The sequence below is a fragment of the Notamacropus eugenii genome, chromosome 5 (assembly GCF_028372415.1).
Source record: "Notamacropus eugenii isolate mMacEug1 chromosome 5, mMacEug1.pri_v2, whole genome shotgun sequence".
Lineage (NCBI taxonomy): Eukaryota > Metazoa > Chordata > Mammalia > Diprotodontia > Macropodidae > Notamacropus > Notamacropus eugenii.
The window spans coordinates 234,482,239-234,498,549 of NC_092876.1; the positions used below are offsets into that span (position 1 = coordinate 234,482,239).

The 16,311-nt window shown below is 38.7% G+C and overlaps 1 protein-coding gene across 5 annotated transcripts; it reads right to left on the reverse strand.

Annotated features, from left to right (window-relative positions):
* Positions 1 to 2,931: 2,931 nt before the first annotated feature.
* Positions 2,932 to 11,285, reverse strand: LOC140505870 (neurabin-1-like). Of its 5 annotated transcripts, none has more exons than XM_072612337.1 (5): positions 11,179 to 11,285; positions 6,199 to 6,299; positions 5,384 to 5,504; positions 3,643 to 3,747; positions 2,932 to 3,169 (listed from the first exon to the last, which is right to left on the reverse strand). In XM_072612337.1, the coding sequence occupies exons 2-5, from the start codon at positions 6,245 to 6,247 to the stop codon at positions 2,947 to 2,949; spliced, it is 498 nt and encodes a 165-aa protein (XP_072468438.1). In that variant the 5' UTR covers positions 6,248 to 6,299; positions 11,179 to 11,285; the 3' UTR covers positions 2,932 to 2,946. The 5 variants fall into 5 exon arrangements, with proteins under 5 accessions (XP_072468438.1, XP_072468436.1, XP_072468435.1 ...); XM_072612335.1 differs by lacking the exon at positions 11,179 to 11,285 and adding an exon at positions 10,687 to 10,952; XM_072612334.1 differs by lacking the exon at positions 11,179 to 11,285 and adding an exon at positions 10,619 to 10,952.
* Positions 11,286 to 16,311: the final 5,026 nt, after the last annotated feature.

Genomic DNA, 16,311 nt, shown 5'->3' on the forward strand with positions numbered 1-16,311 from the left:
CAGAATGTGAGAGGACATCCAGATTTAATGAGTTGGAGACAGTGATCCAGGATAGAGGAATGAGATAGAAGCACCAGGAGACAACAGAGTAATGAAAAGAGAGAATGGAATCTGTATATGGAAAGGAAAATCCACAGTATAAAAAGAGGTAGAGAGACAAAAAACTATGAAGATTGAGAAAAGACTGTAAGATGTAACAATTAGAAGATTGTTGGGGAACAAAAGGTGAAGAATATCAGTAAAACATGAAAAAATAGTTAGCAATTAGAGACCTACCATTACTATATCTCAAACTGTATCATAAGGCATTCATCATCAAAATTATTTGGTTAAAGAAAAAAAAAGGGTGGATCAGTGGAACAGAATGGATAATTAAGACCTTAGAAGCAAATGAACCCAGAAGTTCAGTATTCAATGAACCTAAGAACATGAAAGAATGGGGAAAGGACTCCCTGCTTTACAAAAATTGTAGGGAAAATGGCAAAGCAGTTAGGCAATAATTAGCTTTCAAATAGCATTATACACTATTTAATAATAAGCTCCAGTGGGATAAACAGCCTTAAGATAAAAGGGAATATTTAAGCATCATGGAAAATAGAAGGAAGTTTCTTTCATTGATATGAGTGGGGGAGACATTTGTAACAAAGCAAAGAATAGAGGTCATCATAAAAGAAAAAATAGACAATTTTAACTATATTACATTAATAAAATTTCATATGAGCACAATCAATGCAACTTTAACAAGACAGGAAACTATAAGATGGAATAATCTTTTGCACTTCATTTCTTTGTTAAAGGTCTGCTTTTTTTCAAGATATGTAAAAAATTCATACAAATCTATAAGACTTTGGTATTTTAAAGTCTTCTCTCCCCTTGTAGATAAGTCATCGATAACAATATAAGCAAAATTTTTCCTAAGAACTACTAAATCTATCAACAACCTCATGAAAAGAGTGCTCTGCATCGTGAATAGGAAGAGAAATAGGTCAAACCAACTGCTTTTTCAGTTCACATCAAGTTGGCAAAAATTATAAGATATGGAATAGACATGTTGGAAGAGCTATGGGAAGATAGACTAACTCTTACTATGTTGTTGGAGGACTTGAAATGAATCTAACAATTCTGGGGAAAAAGTTGGAATTATATAAGAAAGGCCATTAAAATGTCCATGCCTTTTTAATCATTAACTCCATTATGAGAATTATGTACTCCAAGAAGGTCAAAGACAAAAGTGAAAAACAGGTTCCATACAAACAGTCAAATTTTCCTGGCTGGAAACAAAGTAGATATCTGCTTATTGAATGGAGATTGAACAAATAGTGATTTATTAATATAATGTGATATGTTTAGCCAGTGAAGAAGCATTTATTAACCATTTATTATGTGCCAGAAACTGTGATGAGCTCTAGGGTTACAAAGAAAGGCAAAAGTATGGTTCCTTGTTCTTGAGGAATTCATGTTCAATTGGAAAACAACATACCAAAAATTGTACATAACACTTCTATAGAATATAAGTGGAAAATAATCTCATAAGAAAGGCATTAGTGAAGTGTGGTCATGGTTGGCCATGCACATGGAAGGAGCACTTTCAAAGGACTACTTCAGAAGTTAGAATTTGAGCTGAGTCTTATAGGAAGTCAGGAAAGCCAAGAAGTAGAAGGAAGTAGAGAGAACATTCCAGGATGTGTGTGTGTAGTGGGGGGAAGGGTAGTCAGTGAGAAGGCATAGAGTTGGGAACTGGAAGTGTGGTATATGAGGAAGAGCAAGAAACCCAGTGTCTCACTGGATTTTAGAGTACACTGGGCAGGGGGCAGGGGGAAATAATACATAAAAAAACTAGAAGGGTTGGAAAGGGACCATTTCTTGCAGGACTTTAAAAACTAAACACAGGATTTTTTATTTGATCCAAGGGCCTCTAGACTTTATTAAATAGGGCAGAAATATAGTCAGAGCTTGGTTTTAGGAATATCATTTTGGCAGTTGAGGGTAGGAATGGGGGTAAATTTGAGGTAAGGAAAGGCTTTAGTCTAGGGATGCGGTGAGGAGGGCCTGTACCAAAATGATGACTGACTAGATGGAGAAAAGGGACATATAAGAAAGATGTAGTGAAGGTAGAAATGGCAAGACTTGGCAGGACATTGGATATGTGGGGTGATGATAATTGAACTCATGGGAGCTAATGTGATCACCAAGAAAGGTATTATAGAGGGAGGAGAGAGAATAGGACAGAGTTTTAAGGAACATACCCAAAGTTAGTGGTAACAATTTGGATGTAAATTCCAACAAAGAGACTGAGATGCAGTGGTCAGACAGGGAGAAGAAACAGATGAGAATAGTATCAGAAAAATTCAGGGAGGAAAGACTATCCAAGAGAAGAGAATTATTGGTGGGGTCAAAGGTTGCAGAGAAAACAGGTGGAATAAGACATGAGATAAGGCCATTAGATTTGAAACATAAAGAAATCAGTGTTAACTTGGGAATGCCATTTCAGTGCTTCAGAAAATGACAAATTGGAAGAATTCAGAAAAACTTGGGTAGACTTTTATGAACTGATGAAGAATGAAGTATGAACAACAAAGAGAATATTACAAATAACTAAAATTAATATAAATGAAAACAACACTGAAAGGTTGCCATTCTCTTATTAGTTGTACTGAAAGATCCTAGCTCTCAGAAAAACAAAAAAATGAAACATAGTTCTTTCCCTTTGGTAGAGTAGCTGCAGGCTATAAATGCAGAATTCAGATGAAGTTATGTAGGCAGGTTTTGCTGAACTGTTTAATTATGTATATATTTATGTATCTTTTTACTCTAGGGAACTGCTCAATGGTGATTGTATGGGTGTAAATCTGGAAAAGACTAGATGCAAAAACAAAATGCATCAATACAATTTTCTAAAACAAACAAACCCAACGTGATGAGTTTCAAGGTATTTACTAGCAGGTTTTAGACTGTTGAACCTAGCAACAGAGATTTGTTTTTTAGACAGAAGTCATTTTTAATAATGTGGAATAGTGAAACAAATTGAGCTTTTATATCCTTTGTAGGTATTTCATTTAATACCTGGTTTTTGGTTGAATTAAGGAGACATCTCTTCCTTTCTTCCTCTTTCATTAGGTGTTTGAGTAAATGCTTCATGTTTTCAGGTGTCTCTCTTCCAATTTGAATCCTACTCACATAATAACCCCATTAAGTTTCATTTTCATAGAATAGTAATAGGAACAAATTGAATAGACAAATTTGAACTTTCAGGTTTCCAAAACAAACTTTAGACTACAGTAGTATTTAATTACTAATTAGAATACTAATAGGATACTTAATAGAATACTAAAAATAAGTCAATAGACATAAAAAAAAGCTCAAAGTATAAAGCTGGCTATAAAGGTTTCCATTTTTGCTGGGGAGATCTGACTGGACACTCTGACCAAAATGTATAAGTGGATCCTAAAAATCCCATTATTTGTTAGAGAAAATAAGGTCATTCATATCTAACAGCAAAAACCAAAAAGCTGGGGTGAGAAATGCTATTCAGTTATCTTTTCTCCAACTTTTGCTGTTTTCATATAATTTGAATAAAATTTCCAATACAGAAGATAAAACAGCAATTTTTGCATCACAATGAATGTAGGACAATGCATTTACCAGACACTAGGTCCCATTTTTTTAAAAGCCGAGTCAATTTGCTCTCTGGATAATCCTACTAGATTGGTGCCATCTACATTAAGGATCTGGTCGAATACTTGGAACCTGAAAAATACAAAGACCACCATTCACATTATTAGTAAAATATTTTCAGAGGATAATGCTCCTATGAGTTTCAGAGGTATGAATACAACCCCTTTATAAACATAAAAATCAGCCTCTGGACAAATTGCTAGTAGTTTCTGAGGTTCTGAAGTTTGAGGTGGTCAAATTCATCACCCTGTAACCAACTTGGGGATCACCTTCTATGAAATAATTATTTAGATTATTCAAAGTATAACAGACATGAAGTAAGTCACTGGCTCCATGGTCAGATCCTTTCCAAGTTGGTCAGAAATTTCAGAAACACCCTCTTCTGGTATTGCTTTTCAGAACTCAGAATCATCTCCCTTTCACTAACAGGCATCAGAAATGGACTTTAGTGAAGAATGTTCAACTGAGACAGAGATACAAGGAATCCACACACATAAATGCCTCCCACCATAAAATATGGATATTGTTTCCATTTCATTTTCATTGCATTTCATACCATCTAAATCAAAATGCAAATAGACTAACCAGAAGCTGGAATCAATTATTCCACTGAAGTTTTAAGTCTCATATAAAAAATCTAGGACCTAGATTAGGAGAGAGGTGTTTTAGAAAGAATCTGTTGTCAAATTGACAAACAAGTAGAAGGCACTTCTGATAACAGTGAGCAGAGAGAATAATGCATGTCCTCAAACCAAAAAACAAAGAATTGTACTGGGCCTGGGATGACAGCATCTTAGTTATGTATCAGTCATGTATATCCTGGTTAAGGGCAATTGAAGGAGGGAGGAGGGGAAGTTCTAAGAAGACAGGAATAAGGGTAATACAGAAATGGTTCCGTATATTGAGGTGAACTGTGATCAAGAAGATTTTTGACTTAGTAAGAGAACACTGATATTTTCCTTCAGTTTAATATATTGAAGGTTAGAAGTTTCATTTGGAAAACTTTGTGAGAAAAAGATATTCAGCTCAAAGTCTGACTTTAGAGTTCAGAACTGTACCACAAATGTGGGCACATACTATAGAGTTTCATATCATGTGACATATTCATATGGACTTGATTTCTATGAATACTATTCATATAGATACAATTTCTATGAATACTTGGCAACATGTTGGAATTTCTTAATGTGGCCTTTTCTCAAGTAATTGATTATGAATTGTTTCTTTGCACTACTTTGTAAGTACAAATAAGTACTATGTCCAGGAAGCCTGGCCTTGAAGTAGGAATTGATTTCTAGCCCTGTAAAACTCTAATTATCTGCTCATGTTTACTTCCAAAGAGAAAGGGCTATTCTACCTTCTCAACTAACTCAAAAGACTGGGAAACTATATGTGTATGTATTGGATAGGTTCTCTGGAGCCCTTGAAGGCCTTCCAAATGAAGTGCAGGGCTGGGATGATATAGAAGCCTTTGCTGGTTTTGCTATAGGGTCTGTTTAGTTTCAATGCTTGTTTGGTCAGGGAAATATTGTTAGAGGTGACTTTGTGAAGAACACTTTATAGAGACATATCTATGACCTTTTTAGTTTTTTTTCTTTTTTTGCCTAGAACCTGTATATTCTTACTAAAATGGTTCAGTTCAAAACATTCCCAAGTTCCCCTTACAAAGCTAAGTCCCATAGAGTTATGAGGCCATCTCCAAGCTCACTTTCCAGATTTATGTGCTGCTCCTCCTTCGACAATTTCCAGGATAATGACAAATGGTTGCTTCTCATCCTTGTCTGCTAGGTCATAGAAGAGACGAATAAGGATTCCGAGTCCCTTTTCATCTAGAAGCACAAAAACTTCATGTGATGTTTCAAAGTATTTCAAGCAGTGCTGAGATACCAAGATACCCTTTCAGATGAGTGAAGATCTCCCAGCTTGTGAAGGGTTTGAGCTCTACAATTTCATTGGGAAGTTAGCCATTTGTAACTTGATTAAACTTGATGCCATAAACCTTTATTACTCCACCCTTGGCCTCAAAAGAATGCAAGAATAAATCAAGACATGGAATTGGACTTAAGAAGTCTGCAATCTACTAGAAACAGTATTATTCATAATGATTTCCAGGCTGGTCTGCTGGAGTCTGTTTAACCAGAACTGTCGCTGATCTGAAGTATGCAAAATAGTATTGGGCAATGAGTTCCTATGGCAAGGAAAATTTGGAAATGAGAGCTTTGATTTTGGTCCCAGATTGCAGGAGGTAGCTGCAGTTCCTGTATCCCTTTTGGGGAAGGGTTCTACTGGGCAAGGGAGTGAGGTGGCCCCTGGATGTTTCTGTGGAGATCCAGGCTGTGGACTCATTTAAAATTATACTTTATTAATTAACTGTGAGGTTAAATGACTTGACCAGGATCACAAACGCAGTAAATATCAGATGGGGAACTTGAACCCAAGTCTAAATGCCTGCTCTTTATCCATTACACCAGGGTTAACTCTCATGTAAAATAAAAATTTATAAAAATAAATTTCATAACTCACCTTTTTCAATTTGAAAAGAAAATAAATCCAATTTATTCATTCCTTGCATTCTTTGCCTCCTCCTGATTAACTCTTGTTGCACAGGGCAATCCTAGACCTCACTTGAATGGGAAATTAAAACATTTTTAAAAAGACAGGGTCAACTAAATTTACATCATAGATAGAATTATAAACATTCATGAATTCTACTTAGGGGACTCTCAATTTCTTGATTAAGAATTCATAGAAAAAAAATCCTTTTGTCATAGGAGATTCATCCCTCTTCTCTCCAAAAATAATTCTTACTTTCTCAATGTACCTCATATATCCAAATAGACTTTCTAATTCTTCATTATATTTGTGATTTTAAAATAGCCATTGGATTTGGTGAAGGGAAATTAAGTCCAAAGGAACTGATATTATAACTATATAACGTGATACTTATAGCAAGTAAATGATGATAAAGGCACATTGAATTTGCTTATCTTCAATATAAGGATGGTCCATGCATTACATATACACACCAGACTCTAGGCACTCTTCTGCTTATCACCACTCTCCCTTTTCAAAATTCTTCCTGGAAATAACCTTTCAATTAATTGCTACAGAAAGGTACTGACTGGCTCCTGTCTGCCTGTGAAACTGGAATTGGAAAATAATCAGGCTAACTGAGCAAGGTCTCATTGCTTTGGATGAGTTTTCAGTTTCCCCCAGCTGCCCTGAAGCATTGGAAGAATCGTGGGTGCCAGGAGAGCTTGAATGAACAATGCCACAAGTTCTGGGGAGCAGCCTTTTCCTGGACCATCATGGACACTCCTGGAGATTGTCACAACCTAAGCTCACAGACATTCATCTGGGTCCATTGGTTTTGTTAGTGATCTTAATTAGGCTTTTCTTGACTTTTGCTGAGTGAAACTGTTGGTATCTCTGTGAGATAGTGAGGGGAGAAGGTGAAGGTGGGCCGGTTGAGGAGGGGGGAAGGTCTGAGACTTGGAGTCTCTGGGTGCACACCTCTGGGTGCCTGAGGGCAGATGCCCAGGGCTAGTCTGATGGGAGTCTCCTTTCAGGAACTCAGTCTGGTAGCCAAAGCAGCGAGGACAGTAGCCAGGGCAGTGAAGGAGAAGAGATGGATGGACCCTTCCTACCGCCGCTACCAATGATGAACATGACAATTAGATGACAGAGGTGAATCCAGCGGCATGGTAAGGCAGAGTGAGGCCAGGTTTGAGTATGAGTCTGGAGGGGTGCTTCACCCTCTAGGTCTCTTCTGAGGGGGCTGTTTTAGCCTCAGCTAACTTTCTTTCCATTCTCTAAATTCTACCCTCCATTTCACAAGCAGGTTTGTTCATGTCATTGTACCAAATCCCTTAAAACCTCTTACTTTGCTATTATACCTCTTGGCTTTCCTCTTCTTTCTAATCATTATGACTGTCCTTTTCTTCCAGGCTTCATGGCTCTCCTGTTATTCACCCAAGATCTTCCTTTCATCTTCAGCTCTTGTTTTTATTCTTCTGCTCTGCTTGCCTCTGCTCTTCCCATTCCTCAGATCCTACTTCATGAATCCTAGTCTTTTTTCTCCAATTTTACCCCATTAACATGGAACAATTCATTTTGCTTCTTCTCCTCTTGGATTTTTGATTCTCCTCAAGACTATTCATCTCAAAGTGCTCCTGGCCAAATGCAATCTCTTCCTGCCTCATGGTCCCAAAATTATCCAATCACCCTCACAGTGTCTTCTCCTTCAGCACAAATCCAACAGTTCCTTTCCATTCTGGTGGAATAGCAGAAGTTATCACCTCTCTCCCCACTCTCCTCAGCTCCTCTGCCCTTACAATTCTAAATTTCAGAGTACGTGATTGAACTCTCAACAAGGAAAAAGGAACTCACAAAGAGCTTGGCAGCTATTTAACAACTAGAAAATTAATGGCCAGTAAGTAAAACAAGCACATTCCTAGTGTCCCAAGATGTCTCAAAATTCCAATCAACTGGGGATTGATCAGACGCTAAAATTCAAATTCTCCAAACCACTACTCACCAAAAGCACACCACAAATCAAGTCACTGCACTTGCCTATCACCCTCATGAAACACACCATAAGGGAAATTCTACTCAGTGATACCTCCTAGCAACAATACCTTCTCTGCTGCCGTGGAAATAAAGAATAACATTCTTTGTGATGCAATCAGCCCCAGCACAAAAAACAGCAATGGCAATACATTGTAGTGACCAGTAAGTTTAAGGTTTTGGGAAGGAAAGGAAGGGAAGGAAAAAGAAAGAAAAGGAAAGGAAAGGAAAGGAAAGGAAAGGAAAGGAAAGGAAAGGAAAGGAAAGGAAAGGAAAGGAAAGGAAAGGAAAGGAAAGGAAAGGAAAAGGAAGAAATCTAGTCAGTAAACCCCAAGTTAACTGGGCATCCTCTGACCATCCAAATTTACCTTACTTTGGAGAGGAGAAGGAAGGGGAAGGAAAGATAGATAGGAGAAGAGGAGCTGAGTTACCCATCTACCTGGGTTCCATTCAGGCAGCTGGGTCTACTCACAGATTGTTGTATTTGTCCTTCGTTGCTGAAGAAGACCATGCCATCAGAGAAATGATGACATGACTTGCACTTGTCTTTGATTTGAGTGAGGGAAGGCTGTGCAAGGTCACCAACCTCACTTCTCCTCCTGAGCCATCTGGATCCAGTGACCAGATATTCATCAGGATGACTGCAGATGGCCCAGGATGCAATGGGAGACCTTGGCCCCTTTAAGCCAAGATCTATTCAGATACTCACTTAGGATGAGGTAATGCTCATTCAGTGAATAGGCCTGTTTAAGGAGTAATCAGGGGATGGCCCCTTTAATGAGGCAAATAAAAATGGCTACATCAGGCTGGGAGGGAAAGAGCTACAGCCACGGTTACTATTGATAATCACTCTTAAGCCAAGGGGTTCCAGAAAACAGCCCTTAAGTGGAGCTTGTGCAGAGGCCTAGTGCTGTCCAATCTATAGGCTTCAGAGTGTAGTAGATTTAAGGTTTTGGGAAAAGAAAGGAAAAGAAGGGAAGGAAAGGGAAGGGAAAGGAAAGGAAAGGCTGATTCCAATTGTAGACAAAAATGAATGCCAAAGATGCAGATATCACACAGGCATATATTATTTCAGTATCTTCAACTCAGTGGAAATCTACTCCCTTAAAACCTAGAAAGAAGGTGTGTGTGGCATATTAGGAAGCTTGTGAATTGTCTCTTGTTCTGGCATTTCAAGTGTGGTGTTAGATGTCTACACTTTTTGATGGAATGATAGTGTTTAATTTTGTTGAAATGAATCCATGATAAAGTACCACAGTGTAATGGATAGAAATGGATATTTTATGCTAACTTCTGTAATGTCTATCAGTTTAAAGGTGAGGAAACTGGATGTCCTAGAAAAAGGGGGAGTCTCTTACATGTTTGCCTTTCAGTATAATGAGTCACTTTCTTGGTGGGGAATTAGGTTAATGCCACTTTACTTTCAAGCTTTTGGTGGTGGGAAAGTGTTCTGGATTTAAGGCAAATTTCAGGACTGGTTATTGGAGAACTCAATTAACCACTCTTACAATCAATTGTAAGGTAGGAGGTGGGAGTGGAATAGTAGAAATACAGCATTCCTTCCCCATTCCACTTAGCCCTCTGCCTTCAGACCCAAAATTGTAGGATTCAAACCCACAACGAGGAGAAATGCATAGGCAAAGAGTTTGACACCTGACAAATGAATTACCTAGAAATAGCTAGTAATAAAAGCAGCACACAGCCAGTGTGCCAAAAGTCTGTCAAATCCATTAGATAAATGGAAGATTGACCACATACCAAAATTCTAATTCTCTTAACCACTACTCATTAAAAGCACTACAAATTCAATCACCCCACGTGCCAATCCACCCAACAAGGGCAGTCCTACTCCTCAGAATCATGGATGTCAACAACCATATTCAACAACCAGCCCTACTTAATGAAGAAATGAGTGGCAATCTGCAGATTTCATAACTGAAAAATTTAATTTTGTTTTTATATTTTTAGTAAAAAAATAAATACAGTTTGAGGGGCAACTAGCTGATGCAGTGAAAAGACCACAGGCCCTAGAGTTAGGAGGATTTTAGTATAAATCAGGACTAGATGGGTCCCTTACCCTCCCCCCCAATTACCTCTCCTCCCCCCAGAAAAGAAAAGAAATAGTTTGGGATATTCTTTCAGGTTTGTGGATTTTCTTATATCCCTCACTTTGGAGGTAACTGACTTGAGGAAATGGATTTGAGCATTGAGAAGTACATTTTCTTGCCAGGATTCATATATGTTAGCTATAGGATGTGAATTCAAGTCTTCCAAGTCCAAGGACAGCCTTCAGTCTACTACCTCAGGCTTTCTCTTGTTTGACAATTTATATACTAACAACAACACAGCCCTCTCACCAGATCTCTTATCTACCCACCTTCTCCACTGCAGAGAAGAGAGTACATGCCTTTGGGTCTAGTTGCCTTTTCCTGCTCAGCTACTGACCTCCTTAGTTAAAGGATCATCTTCAGAGTTGTCTGCATTGCATTCCCCCTTTTACTGAGCCATCTTATACAATTGCTTCAGTCTTCTCAGCCAAGTATTACAACGAATGTCAATGAATTTTTAGATCTATGCTCTGTCAGGCTTCAAAGCTAAGCTTCTCAGCTAATGATGAGAAACCTCTCTTCCCTTCAGGCAAGATAACCCTGAGAAGCACTGAAGTCAGGGAGGAGTTCAAGGCTGCCTTTTGAATTCTGCTTAGAATTCTTTTCTCAACTGCTCTCTCTCTGCTTTGTTTACTGGACTAAAAACTTTCCTCTCAATTGTCTCCTGTGAGGTTTATCCTTTGCAAAGTCACCAAACCTATGGCAAGAAACACATCTCCATTCTTAGATAGAATTGCCTGTATCAAATTATCTCCCCAGGGCTCTTCTGTTTCCTCAACAGAAAAAGAAACTGAGACACACTGTGGTAAGGAAATAGCTTTTACCTTACCTAGAGGACTTATGCAAAGTAGCAAGAGTTGCTTTTCCAGTTAGGATGGTAATAGGGTTGAGAAAAATGGTAGAGGAGCCCAGTTCCCCCATGTATGTTTCAGAAAAGATGTAAAATGGAACCCAAGAAAACCAAGTTCATGGTAAGGTCCTCCATGTACAAAAGTACAGGGTGTGAGCTTCAGTAAAAGGCCTGAAGGATAAAGGGAGGGGAAAAATTTAGGAACTCAAATTTTTAAAAAACGACTGTTAAAATTTGTCTTTATATGTCATTGGGGAAAAAATAAAATACTATTTTTTTTTGTTTTTCATTTTTAACACAGTTCATATCACATAAAACAATTCCAACTTTTGGTCAGTTGATACTTCTTTTAAAGCATTTACAATATAGACCACAGACAAATTTTTTTTTAACATTAACCAACTGAGACACAAATAGTAACTATGTATGCTAACTTCCCAAGCCCTTGACCTAATTGTCTCCACACTATTACTAAGAATTAAAGGACCCTAACATTGTTGTTGGTCTAAAGTCCTAAGCCTTATAGCTTAATTTTAGACTTAACCTCAGATGTTCCCCTACCAACAATCTATAATTTAATGGTTCTGGTATTAAGCTTACAAACCTTTTGACTATAGGAAATTGCCACTAAGAGTGGGGACATTGCAGGGAACCAATATCTCCCCAACTTCATGCCCATTCCAGGCAGCAGTAGATTGTCAACTTGCATTCAGTCAGACTTAAAGTCTGCCAGATGTCAGTGGGGAAATTGAGTCTGGAGAATCCTACCTCAGCCCAGGCTGAACAGCCGCCCTCCCACCCTTCCCATGCGATCACCTTTTGCAGTTCATACCAGCATCTCACAGGTTTACTGGCATAATGGATTGGAGGCTCAAACCACCTTTCTTGCTACCCATACCTGGAATTAGACTCAGAAGAACAGTCATCAGTTAATAGTCCCATAGAATCTTAAAATAGCAAGTTCCAATAACCAGGTTTCAAATATGATTATAATTTCACTTTGGCTAAGGAACATCTTTTGAGGCAAGTCTTAAGTGGCTTACATGCCTTTCTATACATGCTCTAGTTCTTGATTAAATAGCAATCCATAAAATCAAATTTACCATTAAAACCTTAACTTTTCCATCAATGCCAAATTTTACCCAAGGTTACCTGCCTCTAGGAAACTGAGACTAAAATTCTTTTCCCCAAACTAAAGATGTCTCTGATTTAGTCTCAGTAATTAATTCAGTCAATTGTTTTAATACTAATTGCTTTTACATCACTTTGTAACATGTCCATCTTTCTTCCCATCTCTCCCCATCCCCATCCCCTAATGCCTTGCATTCTGATTACCCTTCCCTCAATGCAGTCTCCCTTCTATCACACCTTACCCTTCCCTTATCCCCATCTTTTCTCTTTTCTTGTAGGGCAAGATAACTTTCTATACCCCATTACCTGTGTTTCTTATTTCCCGGTTATATGCAATAATGATTCTCAACATTTGTTTCTAATACTTTGAATTCCAATTTCTCTCCCTCCCTCCCATCCTACCCATCCCCACTGAGAAGGCAAGCAATTGAATACAGACTAAATATGTGTTGTTTTGCAAAAGACCTCCATAATAATCATGTTGTGTAATACTACCTATGTTGTCCTCTATCCTACTCTATCCCCCCTTGTTTTTTTATTCCCTCATTTGACCTTGTCCCTTCTGAAAAGTGCTTATTTCTAGTTTACTCCCATCTCCCATTTGCCCTCCCTTTTATTATTCCTCTCACCCACTTGTCACCTCCTAGACTGCTTTCCTGTAGTGTAAGATAGATTTTCATACCAAATTTAATGAGCATGTTATTCCCTCCTTAAGCCACATGTGGAGAGAGTAGCTTCACTTTCCCCCTCTCTCCTTCTCCTTTTTCTCCTCCATTGAGCAAGATTTTTCTTATTTCTTTTATGAGTTATAGTCTACCCTATTCCAATTCTCCCTTTCTCCTCCCAGTATTTTCCTCCCTCACCCCTTAATTTTTATTTTATTTTATTTTTTGTGGATATCATCTCTTCTGATTCCACACACACTGTACTCTCTGTCTATGTGTGTGTGTGTGTGTGTGTGTGTGTGTGTGTGTGTGTGTGTGTGTGTGTATGTACAATCCCTCCACCTACTCAAATACTGAAAAAAGTCTCGAGTTACAAATATTTTCTTTCCATGTAGGAATGTAAACAGTTCAGCTTTAGAAAGTCTTTTATGATTTCTCTTTTCTTTACCTTTTCTTTACCTTTTCATGCTTCTCTTGATTTGAAAGTCAAATTTTCTCTTCAGTTCTGGTCTTTTCATCATGAATGCTTGAAAATCCTCTATATCATTGAATGACCATTTATTCCCTTGAAGTATTATATTCAGTTTTGCTGGGTAGGTGATTTTTGGTTTTAATCCCAGTTCCTTTGACTTCTGGAATATCCTATTCCAAGCCCTTCAATTCCTTAATGTTGAAGCTGCCAGATCCTGTGTTATCCTGACTGTATTTCCACAGTGCTTGAATTGTTTCTTCCTAGCTGCTTGCAGTATTTTCTCCTTGACCTGGGAACTCTGAAATTTGGCCACAGTATTCCTTGGAGTTTCTCTCTTCAGATCTCTTTCAGGAGACCACCAGTGGATTCTTTCAATATTTATTTTGCCCCCTGGTTCTAGAATATCAGGACAGTTTTCCTGGATAATTTCGTGGAAGATAATGTCTAGGCTCTATTTCCAATCATGGCTTTTGGGTAGTCCCATAATTTTTAAATTGTCTCTCCTGGATCTATTTTCCAGCTCAGTTTTTCCAATGATTTGTTCACATTATCTTCTATTTTTTCAAACTTTTGGCTTTGTTTTTTAACTGTTTGGTTTATATCATAGTCATTAGCTTCCCTGAACTCAATTCTCTCTTTTAAAGAACTATTTTGTTTGGTGAGCTTTTGAACCTTCTCCTCCATTTGGCTAATTCTGCTTTTTAAAGCCTCCTTCTCCTCACTGGCTTTTTGGACCTCTTTTTCCAATCGAGTTGGCCTCTTTTTAAAGGTGTTATTTTCCTCAGCATTTTTTTGGTTTTCCTTTAGCAAGCTGCTAACTCACTTTTTAAGCTCTTCTATTGCCTGAGCTCAGTTAAAGTTTACTTTTGAGACCCTGGAGGCAGGGGCCTTGACTTGCTGTGACAGTATGCCTTGTTCTTCCTCACCTGAAAGGATGAGAGGAGACACCTGTTCACCAAGAAAGTAACCTTCTATGGTCTTATTTTTTTTCCCCTTTTTTGGGCATTTTCCCAGCCAGTTACTTGACTTCTGAATCCTTTGTCAAGAGGATCATCCTATTGCCCTTTCTCTCCCCAGTATCCTGTTCAAGGCTGAGATTTGACTCAGCTGCTCGATTCCCCTTGGGTTTGGAATGGGAGTGGGGCAGTCACTGAGGGCTGAGGTTTAGATCAGCTGCTCCCTACCACCACAGGCTTTAAGCTGAACTGCCTGAACAGTTGCTTCCCTGCCACCATAGCTCCTTGCAGTCTGTTGTTGCTGCTGTCAGGAACCCCATTCCCCTCTCGCCCTGCTGGGAAAGCCATCTTACACTGATCTTTGGAGCTTTCTTTGTCACTTGTGGGTTGAGGTATCTGGGACCCCTCCTGCTGGGAACTCTGCCCCAGAGGACTGTTCAGGTCCTGTTCCTCCCAGTGATGCATGGCCAGGGCTGAGCTCCACTCCACTCAGTGTCTTGTGAGATAGACCTTTCCTGTCAACCTTCCAGGTTGTGTTTGGCTGAAAACCTCTTTTGCTCTCTTGTTCTGTGGCTTCTGTTGCTCTAGAATTTGTTGAGAGTCATTTTTTACGAGTATTTTTTGGTTGTGGGGGAAGCGCTAGAGTATATGCATCTTTCTACTCCACCATCTTGGCTCTGCTCCCCAAAATATTATTTTAAAAAATTATAAAATAAAAGACCTAAAATCCACGTGCCCTCTGAACAGGAATATCCACACAGCTATCACAGGGCCTCAAGTCTGTGGATACTATAAATTGGGTGACTCAGGGTGCGGTGGACCTCACCTGATAGCTCATGAATTTTGAACAGTGCCCGTGTGCTGTGCAGGGATATGCTAGGAAAGGTAAAAGACAGTTGATACTCTTGGCCTGCCTCCAGCAGCAATTCTGAACAAAGACAGTCCTTATAAGTCATCACACAGTTGACAGGGTGAGGCAACTTCTGTCTCAGAACTCAGAAGGAATCATCTGATGTATCTACTAGACAGAGTGATGTTTTATAAGCCTGAAACCACTATTAACACTTAAATCTGTGTAGGGCCTCCAAAAGAAATAGCAAGAGATGGAACTGAAATTCTGCAAAGAGATGGAGATAGAAAGGTATAAAGGCCAACACTGACACTGGAAGGAAAGGCAATGAAAGCCAGCGAGTAAAGCAATAAAGCATCTTGGTTTTAACTCAAAGTCCCAATCCAGAAAGTGAAGGTAAAGACAGAAACAAATATAAGAAAAATATAGGAAAGAAATATTATAGGTAAAGAGAAGCCCAAGAGGTAAATCCATAATGAGAGAGAAACTCCACCAAAAAAAAAATACAAATAAAACCTCAGAGAAAAGAATGGTTGAGCCACAAAGACTTCAAGAGTGTATGGAAAGAATGAAGTATGAGATAAAAAATGTAACTTAAATGGAAAGTAGATTTAAAAAAAAAGATCAGAAGGAGAATAAGGAGATGAGAATAAAAGTTAGAAATTGTTACAAAATGAACTACCTGAAAAATAGAATGGCAAAAACAGAACACAATAATTCCTTGTCACAAGAAATGTTAGAACAAAATCAAAAGAATGAAAAATGAGAAGAATGTATAAGATAGGGGCAGAGCCAAGATGGCAGAGTGGGAGCAACTACTCACCTAAGCTCTTAGATATGCTCCTTCAGATACCTCTAAAAAGAGAATCTGACCAAATTTTGGAGGGGCAGATTCACAGCCCAGGACAGACTGGAAGGTCAAAGGGAAGGATATGTTCCAAGAAGCTGGAGGAGCACACAGCACACAGGCTGTACCAATGTGTCAGTGTTGTGGCAGGACCAAGCAGGAAGCCCCAGGCAGTATGAGGCAGAGACTGC